Source organism: Arvicola amphibius, chromosome 2, assembly GCF_903992535.2.
Source record: "Arvicola amphibius chromosome 2, mArvAmp1.2, whole genome shotgun sequence".
Lineage (NCBI taxonomy): Eukaryota > Metazoa > Chordata > Mammalia > Rodentia > Cricetidae > Arvicola > Arvicola amphibius.
This window is the reverse complement of record NC_052048.2, coordinates 180,535,853-180,555,095: the sequence shown is the minus strand read 5'-3', so window position 1 is coordinate 180,555,095 and position 19,243 is coordinate 180,535,853. Positions and strand designations below refer to the sequence as shown.

The window sequence follows — 19,243 nt, the reverse complement described above, 5'->3', positions numbered from 1 at the left end:
AATAAGTGATTCTATATCATGCCATTCTCCACTCATCCCGTTTTTATTCTCGAAACTACTAAATCTGGCAGGTCACAGAATGATGGGGAAAGGAAAGGTTCTTAGTATTTTTCTAAAGATACTAGGTACCCCAAAACTAGAAATGAAAATGTGCTCGGTTCTTATGCATACACAAGGCCTCTAGTCCCCAAAACTAATTTCTAAAAGTAATTCAATAGCAACATACTTCTTTGGAAAGCTTTCATATTACTAAAAGTCAGACAAACTGCAAAAGAGAGGACAACTAAATTCTCATCTGCAATTCAAAAAGACTGTTGTCTCTAAGGACTACTGTGTAGCTCACCATGTTTTTTAAATGACCTTTTTATTATAAACTTTGGGTTCCATGTTTGATATATTTTTTCTCAACCCTGATATTTCTTTTAAAAAATGGTAGTGTCACAGCTCCTGACTATAGTTAAATCTTTTTAAATTTCATTATAATATCCATCTCCTTGTTCAATTTAACCTACTAGTCAGAATTCAAAAATAGACAACAAATTCAGTTAATACAACTACAGTTAGAAAGCAAGTGAATTATTTTAAAATACAAAACACAAACATGGGTTGTTCATTATATGAAAACTAACTGTAAATGCATAATAATCTTCAATCTGAAAGTTTAGATTCCATAAAATATTATTCAAGAACATGATTAAGAAATGACTCAACAAAAACATTGTAAATACATTTGTAGGCAATAAAATAAGATAAAGATATCATCATAAAACATAATATCAACAATGTCCATCTATGAGTAGGGCATCATCATCACCCCTCGCAGATTCAAAGAACATACTGAGAGTAGAGGTGTGCAGAATTTAAAAGAACATACTGAGAGTAGAGGTGTGCAGAGTTTAAAAGAACATACTGAGAGAAGAGGTGTGTGGAATTTAAAAGCAAAGAGAAGAAGTGAGGTGATGAGCAACACTACATCCTGGGCGTGGCATAGCCACTGCCTCTTGAACTTGGCAGCAGTTGTACATGTATCCTATCATGGAAAGGGACGAAGCTCATAAGGCCACACTCCTCCCTGAGTGTTTACATGCAGCTAATGTTGCTAGGAGAGAAAGAGACATTTTCTTCGGTGATACAGTCACTGATAAGGTGCCATGCTCCTGTGACCAACCCCTCATCCATAGTTCTCTAAGCAAGCCTAATGAAACTCATTGGGCAATCCAAAGAAAAAAGAGAAGAATTAAGAGGAAGGGAAAGAAGAAACATTATTAGAAAGAGGACTAGTAGGGAAGGAAAGGTGATCAGTGGGAATGGGACAAGAAAAGGTAAGAAGAGATAAATATCAAAATGTATTATATACATGCAAGGAAATGTCATAATAAAACCATTATATATAACTAATATATGCTAGTGAAAATAAGAGAAAAAAAGATAACAACAACAATGTTTTACAAGAAATTATTAATGACAGGTATTATACTGCTATTTTAATTAAAAATATTTCTTCTCTAGAAACCTAATATTGTCCTATAGTTTGTCTTTACTAAGGAAACACAATTCACTCATTCAGAAATGTATGTATGTCCCACCATCTCAATAGGTGAACGCACCCCTCGCGGTCCTGACTTCCTTGCTCATGTTCTCCCTCCTTCTACTCCTCATTAGGACCTTGGGAGCTCAGTCCAGTGCTCCAATGTGGGTCTCTGTCTCTATCTCCATCCATCACCTGATGATGGTTTTATGGTAATATGCAAGATAATCATCAGTGTGGCTATAGAACAAGGCCAGTTCAGGCACCCTTTCCTCTGCTGCCCAAGGAACAAGCTGGGGACATCTCCTTAAAAAAAAAGAAAAAGAAAAAGAAAGAAAGAAAGAAATGTATGTACATATGTATGTATGTATGTACATATGTATGTATGTATGTATGTATGTTTATGTACCTCAAGAGGTGTTTATTACTCCATCCATTATGTTCAACAATAGTACTGTCTATGACATCTGGAATCCTGAGTCTTGCTATGATGTCAGAAATGTCAAATGCCTTAGACACGCTTTATTATGAAAAAAGGAAGTTAAGAATGACATCTCTGCCACACTCAAGGTCATGCAGCTAACATTCCACAGCACCTCTAATCTATGGTATTGGAATGCAAAGCTAGATTTTCCTAGCTCCATCTACTCTTCACAGGAGTGGAGGATCCTCCAACCTTTCTGGGCTCCAACTTCCTATTTTCTTTCTTGAAACTAACAGGACCTTCCATTTGTACCTACCTAATGAATGATTCAGAAATCACAGAACATTCTTGGATCAAAAAATACTACACAAAGTCCTTTTATAAGGTTGTGGACAGTAAATGTCTAGCTGTTGGCATAATTTCATTCCCCTTGTCTAGACTGCTAGGGCACACCATCTCAGCTCTTAAACCCCATTCTTTGCGAGCATGAAGCAGTGGCTGAGAACCTGTGCATTGGATTCAGATAGGAGCTGGAATCTTTAGCATAACCAAGGACTTGTGAGTCATGTGACACTGAGGAAATTCTTCTGAACCCAATTTTCCTCCTCTATTCTAACATGCCAGCAGGGTTAAATGAGACAGTGTGCATATGAGCATAGCACACACTACACATGCACAAAAGCAGAGACTGGTACTTTCCTGTGCCCAGTTCTAAAGGAAGTTCCAGGTGGATCTTCCTAGACATTTTTGCCTAGTTCCTCTGCAAATACTGAACAAGTCTTAAACACAAACATGATGACCTAAATGGAAGTCTGAATATGTAGAGACATGATACTATTAGCATGACCTCTGTCTTTTTAAAATTCTTGAATAGATAATTAAACTTCAAAATTAGTGAAGACACATAAAAATGAGCATAGACATCTGTAATTATGCAATCCACTAAGAGGTTGAATGTATACTAGGAAGAGATGATGGAGCTGAAAAGACAAAGCTTGAACCGCTGACCAACGACCTACATTTAGGATCTTTCAGATGTGTTGTGATCTGAATGTAAAGTGGGGTGAAAATTTACCACTGCAATCAAATGAAGAACTATGAGTAATCACCTGACATAAAAACTTAAATGCAAGCATTAAGAACCACCTTAAACAACAACCTCTAGGCAGCAGTGGAAGAAAGTGTCTCAAGAGTAGCAGCTTATTGTGAAAATCTGCTCTTGATACTCTAGAGTTACACAAAGAAATGGTATGTTCTAATTACACTGGGTATTAGTTTTTTAAGTAAAAGGCACAGACAGGCCATAAACATAACAAAAAAGCCAAAGGAAAGGCAAGGATAGTAAAAAGGGAACAGCTGGTATAAGCTGTACGTATCACTCAAAGAGGCAATGGGGCCCACAGAGTTTCTCAATAAGTGCAAGAGAACTGTAGGTGGTAAAGAAATGGATACTTTAGATTCTGGGAAGCGAAACACACTCAATATTCTTCAGATTGACAAAGGCCTCCTGCCTTAATGAGCTCGACTCCATTCCCACCTGTTCAGATCAACAACAGAGTTCACTGCAACAAAAAAATATACATACAAACCTCTGTGGTCTCCAAAGCCACAGTGCAGGGCAAATGCATCATACATTTGCTGAGGTTTTGATGTATAAAAGGACAGGAATTTAAGTGAACACTTGTGCACACAGGATCTTTTTCTTCCAATATAACTTATACACATATTCTCTCTCTCTCTCTCTCTCTCCCTCTCCCTCTCTCTCTCTCTCTCTCTCTCTCTCTCTCTCTCTCTCTCTCTCTCTCTCTCTCTCTCTCTCCGTCTCTCTCTCTCCCTCTCTCTCTCCGTCTCTCTCTCTCCCTCTGTGTACATCTGTGTGTGAGTTAGTGTGTCTCCCTCTCCTCTAACCTCCCTCCCTCCCTCTCCCTCTCATGGTTTTTCAAGATAGGGGTTCTCTGTGTAACACTGGCTGTCCTGAAGCTCTCTTTGTAGAACAGGATGGCCTGGAAGTCAAAGAGATCTGCCTGCTTCTGCCAGGACTGAAGGCCTGTGCCATCATCACCATCAGGCCTTGTCTCTCTTCTTTTGTTTAGATAAATACATTGACTATTTTTTTAGTTAATTGAAAATATTTTGTATCAAGTTTGAGGTTAGGAACAATTAATCTGACTTTACAGAGGGTACCCACAATCCTCTGAATCTAAGTAGGTCTCTGAGGCTTACCTGACGAAAATTATAAAATTGTCATCCAGTATTTGAATAAGTCTGAACCCTTTCTCAGTCATATTTCCTCCTAGTCCTCTAATGGTATGACTCACATCAAATTACTAATCCTACATCATAAGCAAACCCTTAGCCTGACCTTAACTTGGACATAGTGGCCAACTTTAGAAATAGGTTTAACTTACCTAAATAAATTGGAAAGAAGATTAAAGATTTCTGATTAGCATGTAATTTATACTTTGATCCATCCAATCTCATAGAAATAAGAACATCTCAACAGCATGGGTGACAATAATGTGCTGTCTCATGAGTTATTATTATTATATTAGCAAGTTATTAGGGGAATGGAAAAATAATACAACCATGTGTCACTTCCAGAAGAAGTCATGAAAGATACTGAGGCATCACAGACTAAGTAAGTGTTTCACCCTAAAAGAGCAGCTCAAAGGAAAAGTGGATCAGACAGGCACAGCTTTTTTTTTTTTTAAAGAAGGGAGTTCTGTAATCTGAAACACATGAATAGAAATGATCTTGACTAGAAACTATTTTACTATGATCACAATCATAAAGAACTGTAATATACTGGTACATCCCATAAATCATGAGATAGAAACCATAAACAATTTTATGACACACAGTGTTGCAAAAATCCTCGAAGTTACACTTGTAATGTTAACAATTATATGATGATTAGCCTTGGTGATATTTTATTATTTATTGTAATTATTTCAATAAAGCTAGTTCTTTCTGTATGATAATCTTAATAAATTTACCACTATTTTGAGGCATGCATAGGAATCCATGGCTCAGAATCTTGCTATTAAAATAAAAAAGGATAGAGCCGGGCAGTGGTGGCGCACGCCTTTAATCCCAGCACTCGGGAGGCAGAGGCAGGCGGATCTCTGTGAGTTCGAGGCCAGACTGATCTACACGAGCTTGTTCCAGGATAGGTACCAAAAACTACAGGGAAACCCTGTCTCGAAAATAAAAAAAAAAAAAAAAGGATAGGAAAATTACAATGAAATAACATAAAATTGGGCATAAAACCCATTAGCAAGAGGTATTTTTCAAGACTTGCATTATTCTGAAACTACAGAAAGTTAGGAAGAAATAAAAGATTACTGTTTTTCCCAGCGAACCACAGTAAGTCTTAAGGGTTACGGTGGACTATTTGGTCACAATGGGAATGATTTCCATCAACTGGTCTGACCTTAGAAATACTGGTTGACCGGCACAGTTGTTCAGGAGAAGAAGAAGGCAGTTCAATGCCAATGTCAGAAGTCACATCATTCTCAGTATGGACACCTACTAAGACACCACTGAACGGACACAGGATACACTTCCGGAACCACAGCCCTCACTGTGATAAGATGGAATAAGGAAATAACCCATGCAAAACAGGTAATCATCTGATGTCACACTCAAAAAGATGTCGTGAGTCGAAAGATATTTATTTGTAAAGAAAGGATTTCAATGACAACAAAGTGACTTTGTGAAATACCAAAAGGACACCGAACCAATCACAAACCAGGATATTATAATTTTCAAACATATTTGGGCAATTCTGTATGTATCTAAAAGATAGTCTCAAAATAGTCGTCTGTAAACCTCATTTGCAAAATTCTAAGTAAGAACTCACTACTGAAAGGAACCTTACTGGAAAATTTCAAAGGTATATGCTTTAGATTTCAGCTTATACCTTGCCTCCAGCCCCTAACACATTTGCAACCACTCTCTGGAAAAGCAAGACAGTAAACTCTGACCTCAGTGTTGCATGGCTCTCCCCAAACTAATGTACACAAAACTGCCACTTAATATACACAAATCCTTAATGAACTTAAGTGTCAAATCTGTCTTAACAGGCCAAGTCATTATTCCATGACGTTCTGAACTTTTAACTTTTCTTTCTGGCCTGATATTTTCTTAAAAATACCCTTGTACTAGATGCTCTAAAGCAATCAGTACACGGGACACTACGGCGCATTACACCCATTAGTTGGAAATTTAACTGAAGATGAGGTAGTAACCATTTTGTGGCTTTAGCTTCTAGCTTTCTTTTCTCAGGCAGCAGGAAATACAAGGTAAGAGTGTAGTCAAACATTTACCCTAACTTAATCTCAAATATGGAGTTGCTGATGTCCTCCAAATCCTTTTATATAGATCAGAACTTACTGGTCAAGACTCTAGAGCAAACCTATTGGCCTTCACATGGCCATACCCAAGACTCCTGGACAGAAAGGCCCTCCATAACCCCAAGAATTTTAGTCCATCACACACTGAAAGAAGGTCAAACCATATATATTCAAAGATCTTAGAGGTGTGGGAAGGTGGGGGGTTGTCTAGACAGAATTTTGCATATTTAAAATGTTCTGTAGCTAGGGGGAAAAAGAAAAGGAAACTATTCTTGGAACAAACACATATTTCCACATTCTTCTTGCTACACGCTGTTCCATTTTTTAAAAATCTGCACGTGGAATTATGATTCCACTGAAAAACAGATAGTACCACTAAAATTGTGCCCAATGAGCCCAAAATATTAAACTTTTATTTTTCAAGTATGTTTTTTCATCATTCCCCCATACAATGTGATATATATGATAATATATTATTTGCTATTCAAAAGAGTAAGAATTCTATAGAAAACAAATGACTTCAATTGCCTTATAAATAAAACATGGATAAATGTCTAAGTAAAATAAATTAAAGGAATATTTGTATTTGATCATTCCATCATATTACTGTCTTTGTCTACAAACTGAAGAAGCTATTGTTGTGTGTTTCCTGTAATTCATTATGGGTAATGTCTATAATGGAGAAAAATCACTACTGAGTTATAAGTGGAACTCAAACAAATAACCCATATTAGGCACCGCCACAAGACTCAATGCACACTAAAAGCACAAGTCTCACTAATGATGGCCAACACCTGCGCTGCAGAGCTTTGTTGCTGTGTTTTATTTAGAAGAACTTTTACCAGGTTCATGAATTAAAAATTAAGCCATTAGAATAATTGTACCTTTATAGTAAACTTCATTTTTACCTCTTAAGGTTTACTAATAACAAAAAGAGAATATTAACTTTGAAGAAACACATTTACTGACTCAGATTTTAATCAATAAGGGTCATGAGTAAGCTAATCACATCCGGTTTTAATTAAAGTGACACTACTGCAATAATGTTATTTAGTTACAGAAATAGATATATATGACAAAGAAGGGAATACATCACAAATCATAAGTACATCGGGGTGTACCCTGGGGATGTCATTCTAATGGTATATTTGCTTATTCCCATTATAGTTGAAATCACTAGGGGGCACAAGGAACTTCAAAATCCATAGAAATAAATGTTAGCAAATACTCTCAGACTGCATAATAGGGACATCTTTGTTTTTTAAAGTAAATTTAACAAATGTAGAAACAACTATCTACAATGAGGAAACTTTCTTCCTATGTGTGATGGGCAGACTTATTTACAATCATAAAATTTTGATTACCACAGACACAAAGGGATGAATCAAGCAAAGTCTCAGGATTTTTAAAGGAAGTACTGTTCAAATAAGTAGGGAAATGTGCTAGAGCCAATAAAAGTGAAAGTCTGGTTCATTTAAATATCAATTTGAAAATGTACAAACACTGTAATGTTCACTGAACAGTTTCGCACTGTCTCGGTTTACAATGCAGCCTATGCAACATGTATTTAAAGCCCTGAAGGGTCAATATCCCACTCAACAGTCCTATTTTATACATCACCACCAACAGCAAGCAGCCTGCATCCAGAGTGTGTTCATACCACACTAGTGTAATCTCAAATACACAACTGACTGACTTTTATGTCAAAATAGGACAAAGAACAAATGAAACTCAAAAACTTCACACTATTGGAAGGAGTGCACACCAGCAGGAAGGATTCTTAAACTTTTTATTTCTGTGAGTTTTTCTGTCAGTTTTGCTAGTTAGTGGTAAATACGGGACCCGCCATTTTACAGACTTGTCTGAAGCTTCTGGCTGTATTCACATTGCTCTTTGAAGCAGCCCTGCTTGTCTCACAATTCATCAGAATCTGAGCTTCAACCTAAGGCGGTGAGGTCACCAGCCCGTCTGGACTCTGCTTTGAACGGTTTTCAGGAAGTGTGGTTTCTGGATGGGTACTGCACTTCATGGATTGTTGAATTGCCCATGCAGCTGTGTTTGTTAAAGTGCATTCTTCTTTTAAAAAATAAGAGGAATAATCTTTACTCTTTAACCAAGGTACTTAAAAAAATGAACTTTTTGGTCTCTCAGCAGATATTTCCCAAATTGATCCTACCGCTACAAATTTTAGTGTTCTATTTACAAATGTTTATAGGGTTCTGGGTGGAGGGGACCTTATAAAATCAAAGGTGCAGCTTCAATTGAAGCAGATTTTGCAAATGGAGTTTTACAGTCTATATTTAAAAAATTGTATGTTTGTAACAAATAAAGTATGCGGAAAAGTGAATGACAAAAAAAAAAAAACAAAACTTCACACTAGCCAAGCCTGTTGGTAGGAAGGAGAGAATATATAAAAGGGAGAAAGGGGAAAGAAGAGAGGGGGAGGAAAAGAAAAGAGGGAAGCAGGAAAGGTCAATTTACGTAGGAGGCAAGAATTGTGAAAAAAGCTTCAGCAAATGAGGGTAAGAAGAATTTAAAACAACAGCCAAAAATATATTAATGTTAGTTTACCTAGGAATTTCTCATTATATGCAATATATATTGTGATTTCAAAAGGCATTTAATTTTTATTGAAGTATACAGTTCAAAATTTAAAATATTTTACAATGAAGCACTTAATATGTGCTTTGCTTATATTATTATTTAACACAGGACTTCTTCCCAGTGTTTCCAAGTCTTGTTTCTTCATAAACAAACTCATCAACTCCATTTCAGAACAGGGGAAAATAAGGGTCCTCGAATCCATCCATTCATATTTGGATAGTCATCAAGATCTTGGCATGGGCTACTGGTTCATAGAAAAAAATTTAAAAGCTAGGACCACAAACATGGGCACATATGCACACATATACACACGCGCATGCACACACACGCAAAAACGCACATATGCAAACATAATACTCCCCAGTACATCAAAATTTTAAAATGATAAAACTGTTATGAAATAATATGGCAAGCATGGGAATGTAAAACAGGTAAACTGGGAATGGGTTATACCTAATCCAGTTGTGGACCAAAGTGACCCAATGCGAAGCCCTGATGAACAACCAAGATTATTGGCTGCTTTCTATAAACGGCTGGTAAGGCAGAAGATGTTGCTGAAGAGAACATACAGGACTCACTGAACACAGGAGAAGTTGAAGTGGTGCCTATGTGGAATCTCCAGCTGCGGGTGGAGAGGATTCCAGACACCCCAGCAGCACCTCCCCTTGAGCTGCCCTCTCCAAACTCCACCCTCAGTGCACCAGATAGCATCCCCTCCCCTGGAGCTGCCTCTTCACATTCTGCCCCTGAGAAACCCTGCCAAAAGTCAGCCCCTCCTTGGAGCTGCTCAAGACCATACCTACAGTCTATATAAGTCATGATAGCCAAATTTGCCACGTGATACCTCGCCCACCCTCCTGAGGGTCATCCAGGACTACTTTGCTCAGAGTAAACCTGGATTTATTAATTCTGTTTAATTGGTTTATTACATCAGCAGTGGTAGATTTCCAATAATCGGGGATTTAAAACTTATCAGTGTCTCCCTAGATCAATCACTCCTACAGACTAGTGTTCATGGTACTTGAAAGTACCCTTCAATCTACAATCATGGTCTGCCTAAAATACGCATTAGTGGAACAAACCTTGTAAGAATAACCAATCAAATCTCTTTAGATTTAAAGCTCACTCCATGAGCTGGACCACATCCCTAACACCGCTCATGTTCTCAGGTCAAGAACAAGAGACTAGATAAGGGGAAAACCAAATACTACTATTTTTCTAAAAGAACACAGCAATAAAATGACCCCTAACAACACTCTGGTATACTTATAGATCAGTGCTTTCCTCAGCCATCAGCAGAGAAGCTTCCTCCTGTAGTAAATGGGAATACAGACACACAGCCTGACAATGTGCAGAGAGTAACAGACCTAGAACACCCAGACCCAAGTGGGATGTCTCCACCAAATCCCTCCCATCAAGGTGCAGGTAACTCTCAGGGAAGGTTGTGAGAGCCAAAAAGGATGGAGGATACCACAGAATCAAAGCCATGTAAGCACAACAAGACTGAGTCAAACATGCAAGCACATTGTGACAGTATACACAGGGTCCACACAGGTCTGCGCCAGATGGGGTCTCCAACACTGAGAGGAAAGGTAGACACATGCCCCCCTTCTCTAACTCAGAAGCTATCTCCAACTGATAACCACTGACAAATGCAAAATTAGCTTTCTCCATTGGAGTCTTACTGGAGATGCAAACCACTCTTAAGGGTGTGTCCCATGCAAAGTAGAAGATGGGCAGAACAAAATAAAATAAATCAATAGCATCTTTGGAGATTTTTTGTCTCATGTTTTGTTATTGCTTGCTGGCTTTCTTTCTCCCCCCCTTTCAGATCCTTTGCATTTTGTTTTAAAGTTTTGTGTTTTTATTGGATTCTTGTTTGTGCAGACGTGTGTTTCTTCATCTATATGTTTCCTCTACTTTTTCTTTGGCTCTTTTTCTTCTGTTTGCTTTGTCCTGATTTCTTTGTTTTGTTTTTACCTTGTTGCATTTTAATTTATTAATGTTGTTGTTGTTGTTGTTTTGGTGCCTGTTGGTTTTTTAAGTAGAGACAAAAAGGGTGTGGATCCTAAAGGGAGGAGAGTTTGAGAGGATCTCAGAGAAGTTTAGGGAAGGGAAACTAATCCGAATATATTGTATAAAAAAATCTAATTTCAATAAAAGAAAAAAGTTTTACGGAAGCTTGTATTTAATAACTTTTGAGAGTCACGTTCATTACAAATTTATTCAATTTAATGTTTTACTATTAATTTAAATGTTTGAATTATGATAGATTTGAGGTTTCTGTGCACTAATGCTAAATTTTCTGACTTGTTTACTTGGGAGGTGAAGTACTGAAACCCTGCTCCATACCCTCCCTACTGGGGGATTACAGTCAAGCAGCACCATGTGTCAGACCTCTTCTCAAGAGATTTTTCATTATTCTCAAATACAAAGTATTTGTATAACAAACATATGAAACATGCTTATGTGTACCTTCAAATTTTGCAGTTTAATTCTACTTTAATATTTTAACTATCTGTAATTTGTCAAAGGAAATGGGATGATCTGGTAGATTTATTTGCAAATTGTTGTTGCAGGAATTCTAACAAAAGCAATTGGGTCCTGAAACCTGGAGGTGTATCTATTTCCTCTGATACCATCATTTACTTCCCCTAGGGACTTCAGGAATAGCTGTCTGCTAACAGTGGTGTCCTACAAACACCCAAGTTCCCTAAACTAGACTCTCATTAATCTCCTGAAAAATCACTCTATTTCCTATAACATCTCATGAATTCCCTTTCTACTTTACTATTTTTCTTCTTTATGATTACTGCTTTCAATAATTTTTCTCAAAATTTGCTCTATGTATTGGATTTATATCTTTAAGGTTGTGCTCCCTAAATTCATGCCCTGATTTTTATTTATGACAAGTATGTCCTCTTGTTATCTTCATAAAACATTTAAATCACTACCTAATACTTTGTAAACCCTTAATGAAATACTGATTCACCTGTGCTTTCTCTTTACGGGAGCATTAAGTAGTTGCTGCTTTTTCACAGTACTGTGAGCAATGCTGCTAACTGAAAGTGGGGAGACATGTGAGAGTCCCTACCAAAAATTCTTTGGAGTTGCAACAGGCACAACTTTGTCTAAAGCTTATTTTTATATATCTCATATAATTTCCAAAACGAAAATCTAAAAGTATTCTAAGAGAAAGAAGAAAATAATAGGAGGCATGAATAATTTAAAACCTTTTATCTGATGTGTTGGTTGACAGCAGTTTCTGTCCCACCAGGTCCTGCAGCCATCTGTCCCAAAGAAACATACCTTCTACATTAATTATAAACTGGTTGGCCTATTAGCTCAGCCTTCTGATTAACTAATTCTTGTCTGTGTTAGCAATGTGGCTTGGTTCCTGTTATCAGCAAGACATTCTCATATTGCTTCCTCTATGTCTGGGTGACGAGGGCACACTGTCCCTTTCCTCTTCCCAGCATTCTCTTGTTCTGGTTGCCCTGCCTATACTTCCTGCCTGGCTAATGTCGAATCAGCGTTTTATCAAAGCAATACCATTGACAAATCTTTAGAGGGTACAAGACTACTGTCCCATAGCACTGGTGCTGTAAGAAAAAAAAGTCAACCTTCTTATCATCTTGTAAGCATTCTGCTTTTCTCTACCATTCCACAGTGCCTCCCATCTAGACAGAGAGGATGTTTCCCTGCTTTTCAACTGTTTAGCAAATTTGATACTTGATTGGCACAGAAGCACAGTAAGCACAGGGGATGTGATCTTATGTGAATAGGCCCTAGATAACCTCCTGAATAATGGCAGGACCTGAAAAAGAAGATCCCAGTCATACTAGATGACTCAAACCTAGAACACACAACCCTAACAGAGCTGTTCAAATCCAGAGAAGCAGACAGGCAATAATAGGAAATGAACAATAATAAATATTTGATGTTCGGTGGTTTTGGTAGTAGCTTGCTATACAATAAGACCAAAGTAATATGTGCATATGCACAGTTAAACACCCATTTTTAGTTTGATTTTAAAATGATTTACAGATTCAAAGTTCTAATATGGAGGTTAAGGCAAAGTGGCAAAAATTATGAACTGATTTAATATTCTCAAACTATTAATACCTTGACTTGATTTTTCCCCCCTTTTCAAATTTAATCCTTCTAATCTAAGATTGTCTGGAAATGCCTTATAAACTGCTTCCCTATGCTACAAATTCTAAGCTCCCCTTCGTGGCTGTTCTTCTCTGTCGGCTTGACGACATCTTGAATGAACTACAATCAAGAAATAGAGGGCACAATTTGGTATACAAAGTCCTTCTGTCTATGTATTGCTTTTATTGGTTAATGAATAAAGTTGTTTTGGCCAGTGACTTAGTAGAATAGGGCAAGGTGGGAATTCCAAGCAGATAGAGGAGGAAAGAGTAGGCAGAGTCAAGGGGATGGCATGTAGCCACCACAGGAGACAAATGTGCCAGAACCTTGCCAGTAAACCACTAGCCTCATAGTAAAATATAAAATGATGAAAATGAGTTAATTTAAGATATAAGAGTTAGACAGAAATATTATTGATAATATTGAGCTATTGGTCAAACAGTATTGCAACTAATATAGTTTCTGTGTAGTTATTTCAGGTCTGGGATACTGGAAGTGAACTAGCAGCTTCTGTCAACAAAGTTGTGAGATATTTTGCTTAGTTTGAAGTGGATGAATCAACTTCCAACCTGGACCTTGAAGCAGTAGGACACTAATCTGGGCCACACCTTTTACTGGAATTCTATATAAGGACATAGAAGAAAACGCTTTTGCTGTTTGCCTGCTTGACCGTGCCTTGATAGCAGCACATTCATGCATTCCTTCACTGGCATGAGAGTTTCCCTCTTCAGGATTCCAGATATACAGACCGACCAGCTAAGACATCCAATCTTGGGGACTGAGTAACTATTGAATTCTTGGACTTTCTGTTCACAGACAGCCATTTTTGGAATAACTGGATGGCAGCATGTAAGTCATTCTAATAAATTCCATGTGTGTTGGGGTGTGTGTGTGTGTGTGTGTGTTTGTGTGTGTATGTGGTATGTATACATATATGATATATATGGTATATGTATATTGTTATGTTACTCTAGAGAAGACCAACAAATACATCCCCCCTCTAAGAAGTTGCAAACATGTTCCAACGTTTATAAACAATTTGTACAAACATAGTAATCATCATTTAAATGGGCAGAACTCCTGACTCTATGAAGATCACATATGTACTTTTTAGCCCAAACCACATTAATTTTGGGGAGTTATAGTAGATCCTATATCTCATTGTTCATGAAAATAGAATTACATTTCAGGGGTAGAAATAATGAAGTAAGGTGCATTTATGTGCAAATGGCGTATTTGTATATTTACTACTTATGATGCTATCCCCATCAGAAAGGGACACTACACATTAGCAGAACAAGGGGTATGCAACTCACTTTGAAATCAAGGACCCAAAGTAAAAATGACTTAAATAAATTATTTCTGAGGTAAATAACTCAAAAAAATGGGAAAAAATGAGGAACTGGTATATCAGATTCCACACACACCCAATTAAATATAGAGCTACCATGTCACTTACCAGCTCCACTTGAAAGCTATATACAAGCATAATGAAAACTGTAAGTACATAAAAAATTGAAAGTTTACATCATATCATAGCCAAAACTAAAAACAGCATAATGATCATCAATTGATGAATGATAAAACAATCTGTCCATATAACAGAATATTATCCATCTTTGAAAAGCAAGAAAGTATCATTAAATACTGTAGTGGGGAGCTGTGGGCTGCATTCCTGCCGCCCTGCTTTCGGCCTCCTGACTAGCTTATGCCCCAAAATAATTACACAGAAACTGTATTCTTTTAAATACTGCTTGGCCCATTAATTCCAGCCTCTTTCTCACATCTTGACTAACCCATATCTAATAATCTATGTAACACCACAAAATACTATCATATGTAAAAGTTTTGAAGTTTGTGAAAGACACAACTCTCAAGATATCATACTGTGGGATTTTATTATGTGAAATGTCCAGACAAGGTAAATCTACAAAGACAAAACAGATTATGGCCATGTGGGATTTCAGGAATTGTGTGGTAATAGGTAATTATTACTAAATGGCTTCATTCTCTTAGAGATTAATAAAAATGATTCAATAACAATGTGGGAATCATAATGATAGAACTCAGTGACTATCTTTAAAAACATTAAATAGTATAAGGTGTGTGTGCACTATCTTAATGTAGTTGGTTTTTGGCTGGGGGTAAATAAAAGTAAGGTGAGAAACCAATACAAAAGTCCCTCTGACTTTTGTGATGTTTAGATAGATGCTGAGACTGACAGTGATCAAATACTAAAGGTTTGGGATGCAAAGGTAACTCAGTAAAGAAGTGATAGATTCAGAGACATCTACTAGAGCGGGCCAGAGGCAGCAACCACTGTGGGACCTGAGAGCAGGCCAAAGGCTGGGACATCTACAGGAACAGGTCTGAGCCAGCAACCTCTGACCTCCACTGGAGCAGTCCCAAGGCAAGGACCTCCACAGGGGCAGGTACAAGGAAGCCACCACTGAGGAAGCAGGCCTGAGCCAGAGACCTATGCAGGACTGGGCATGAATCAGTAACCTCTAGGGGAGCAGGCCCAAGCCAGCAACCTCTGCTGGAACAGGGCTAAAGCAGCAACCTCAGCAGGAGCTGCCTCAAGCAAGCAACCTCAATGGGAGCAGGCCCAAATGACCTCTGGGATTGCAGAACAACCCCCATGAGCACTAAGCAAACTCCTGGAACACAAAGTGACCTCCAGGGTAACTGGAACCATGGCCCAGGTGTACACTGAGGAGCAACCATCTGAGACTTGTGTAGTGTGGAGCTGCGGGTCGCTTCCCGCCGCCCTGCTCTCGGCCACTGGCTAGCTTATGCCCCAAAATAACAACACACAAACTGTATTCTTTTAAATACTGCGTGGCCCATTATTTTCAGCCTCTTACTCACATCTTGCTTTAACCCATTTCTAATAATCTGTGTAGTATGAAGTGGTGTCTTACCGGAAAGATTCTAGCGTACGTCCATCTTTGGCTGGAGCTTCATCGCGCCTGGCTCAGAAAGCAGAGGCAGGGCAATTGTCTGAGCCATCTACCTCATTTCCTTCTTCCTGTTCTGTCTACTCCACCAACTATTTTCTAACCTATTAGGCCAAACAGTTGTCTTTATTAATTAACCAATGAAATCAACAGATTGATAGAAGACCCGCCTCCATCAGACTTGGATCCACTGGGACCTGGAAGATTGATTACTAGACACACAGCCCCAACTACACCTATCAGAGAAAAGATGGGTAGACAAAGTAAGAACACACTAAACACCACAAAGAGCAAAGAGACACCAATAAAAATGAGTGGCCCTGCCGGGCGGTGGTGACACCCACCTTTAATCCCAGCACTCGGGAGGCAGAGGCAGGCGGATCTCTGTGAGTTCGAGGCCAGCCTGGTCTACAAGAGCTAGTTCCAGGACAGGCTCTAAAAAAGCTGCAGAGAAACCCTGTCTCGAAAAACCAAAAAAAAAGAAAAAAGAAAAAAAGTGAGTGGCCCTACAACAGCAAGCCTTGAATAACCAAATGTAAATGAAGCAGAAGAAAATGACCTAAAACATAACTTTAGGAGAAAGTTTGAAGACCTTAAAGAGGAAATGAAAAATTCCCTCAAATAATGGAGGAAAAGGCAATTGGGAGAAATCAATAAATCCCTTAAAGAAAACCAAACAAAGTGATCAAACAGATGAAAGAAACTATTCAAAACCTGAAAGCCAAAATAGAAACAAAGAAAACAGAAACCGAGGGAATTATAGAAACAGAAATTATGAGAAAACAATCAGAAATTACAAATGCAAGCATAAACAGCAGAATACAAGAAATGGAAGAAAGAATCTTAAGTGCTGAAGACACAATAGAGAAAAAAGACTCATTGGAAAAAGAAAACATTAAATCTAACAAAAGATTAACATAAAACATCCATGAAATATGAAACACCAGAAAAAGAAAAAACTAAGAGTAATAGGGATAGAAGCAGAAGTCAAACTCAAAAGCATAGAAAATATATTCAAGAAAATCATAGAAAAAAACTTTCCGAACCAAAATAAAGATATGCCCAGTAGATAAAAGAATCATACAGAACACCAAACAAACTGGATCAAAAAAATAATGCCACTCGCCACATAATAATAAAAGCGCTAAACATACAGAATAAAGAAAGAATGCTAAAAGCAACAAAGGAAAAAGGCAAAGTAAGATATAAAGGCAGACCTATCAGAACTACACCTGACTTCTCAATGGAAACAATGAAAGCCACAAGGTCCTGGTAAAGTGCTACACAGACACTAAGAGACCATAGATGCCAGCCCAGACTACTATACCCAGCAAAGCTTTCAATCACCATAGATGGACAAAACAAGATATTCCATGACAGAACCAGATTTAACCAATACCTAGCCACAAACCCAGCCCTACACGAAGTACTAGAAGGAAAACTCCAACCCAAGGAAGTTGGCTACATACACAGAAACAGAGACAATAGATGATCTCACAGCAACAAATCCCAAAGGAGGTAAAAACACAATAACATCACTAATAATGATAATTAAAATAACAGAAACTAGCAACCACTGGTTATTATATCCCTTAATATAAATGGACTCAACTCACCTATAAAAAGACAGAGGCTAACAGATTGGATAAGAAAACAGAATCCGCCGGGCGGTGGTGGCGCACGCCTTTAATCCCAGCACTCGGGAGGCAGAGGCAGGTGGATCTCTGTGAGTTCGAGGCCAGCCTGGTCTACAAGTGCTAGTTCCAGGACAGGCTCCAAAGCCACAGAGAAACCCTGTCTCGAAAAACCAAAAAAAAAAAAAAAAAAAAAAAAAAAAAAAAAAGAAAACAGAATCCATCCTTCTGCTACATACAAGAAATACACCTCAGAGGTTGGAGAGATGGCTCAGAGGCTAAGAGCACTGACTGTTCTTCCAGAGGTACGAGTTCAATTCCCAGCAACTACATGGGGGCTCACAAACATCTGTAATGAGATCTGGTGTTCTCTTCTTGCCGGCAGGCATACATGCAGACAGAACACTGTATACATATTAAATAAATAAATCTTTTAAAAAAAAAAAAAAGAAAAAAGATAAAAGGGGAAACATACCTCAACTTCAAAAACAAAGTAAAGGGGTACCCCAAATACAAGGGCACCTTCATATGTAAAAGAAATACTTCTACAGTTTAACCTATAAAAAAGTTATGTTTGAAATATTCTGCTGAAGAAGACTAAAATACATAATCATCTAGAAAATGTTTCTAGGAAATATAGAAAAACTTCAATGGAATAACATTAGAAAGATGCTGAATATTTCATAGTTTTCATCTTCTATCGCTGAATATGAGAATTATCAAATTTAATGTACTAGAGGCTTAAAAGAGGGACCTCCAAGTCATGTGACTTGTCTAACAATGTTGAAAAATCTCAGTTTAATTTAACTCACTTTGTCCACCCCAACCTCTTCTTTCCTGATCCAGCCCTTGAAGCTGTCTTCAGGTGTTTAAAAGACATGTCCTTGCCCCAACCCCTTTCCATTTCCTAGCATCCTTCTCAGATCTTTATTCAGTATCTTTTCTTAAAAAAAATATTTATTTATTATGTATACAATATTCTGTCTGTATGTCTGCAGGCCAGAAGAGGGCAACAGACCTCATTACAGGTGGTTGTGAGCCACCATGTGGTTGCCAGGAATCGAACTCAGGACCTTTGGAAGAGCAGGCAGTGCTCTTAACCACTGAGCCATCTCTCCAGCCCTATTCAGTATCTTTTTTCACAGAGTTTCAGAACCTACTAAAGTTTTGTTTGATACTGAACTGATGACTTACTGTAAATGACCATGATAGGTCAAAGAAAGGTTGCTAAAATTAAATAGACCAAAAGAAAGCCTGGAATTAAAACTAACACTAAGATACAAATAAACAGCTAGTGGAAACATGATATATGGTGAAAGCATTTTATTATAGTCAAGGTATGCCTTGTAAGCAACTAAACTCTTGATTCAAAATTAGTCTGAAGCCTCTGTTGAATAAGAGTTTAGAAATTAGTAGTTCAAACCTTATACTAAACATTCTTCAAATCCAGTTTTGTGATCCATAAATAAAACTCAAATGAAGGAGACCTGAACAAATATCCAATTATAGAGCTTGGTGATTGTTAATTTGTTTCTATAGCTACAACTTTTTTGTCATTTGTTGGGGAATGTATCTTCTCAAAT

General features: G+C 37.8%; 2 protein-coding genes across 2 annotated transcripts in view; both read right to left on the bottom strand.

The window, feature by feature from the left end:
• The window catches only part of LOC119806451 (40S ribosomal protein S26-like), a 50,579-nt gene extending 40,849 nt beyond the window's left edge, over window positions 1-9,730 (bottom strand). Inside the window, exon 1 of the mRNA XM_038318176.2 lies at window positions 9,490-9,730. Within this exon, the coding sequence (XP_038174104.2) occupies window positions 9,490-9,730 (241 nt within the window). The remainder of the gene's footprint in view (window positions 1-9,489) is intronic.
• Exoc4 (exocyst complex component 4) overlaps window positions 1-19,243 on the bottom strand; it is a 722,780-nt gene that overhangs the window by 481,991 nt on the left and 221,546 nt on the right. The gene's annotated exons all lie outside the window — the stretch shown is intronic.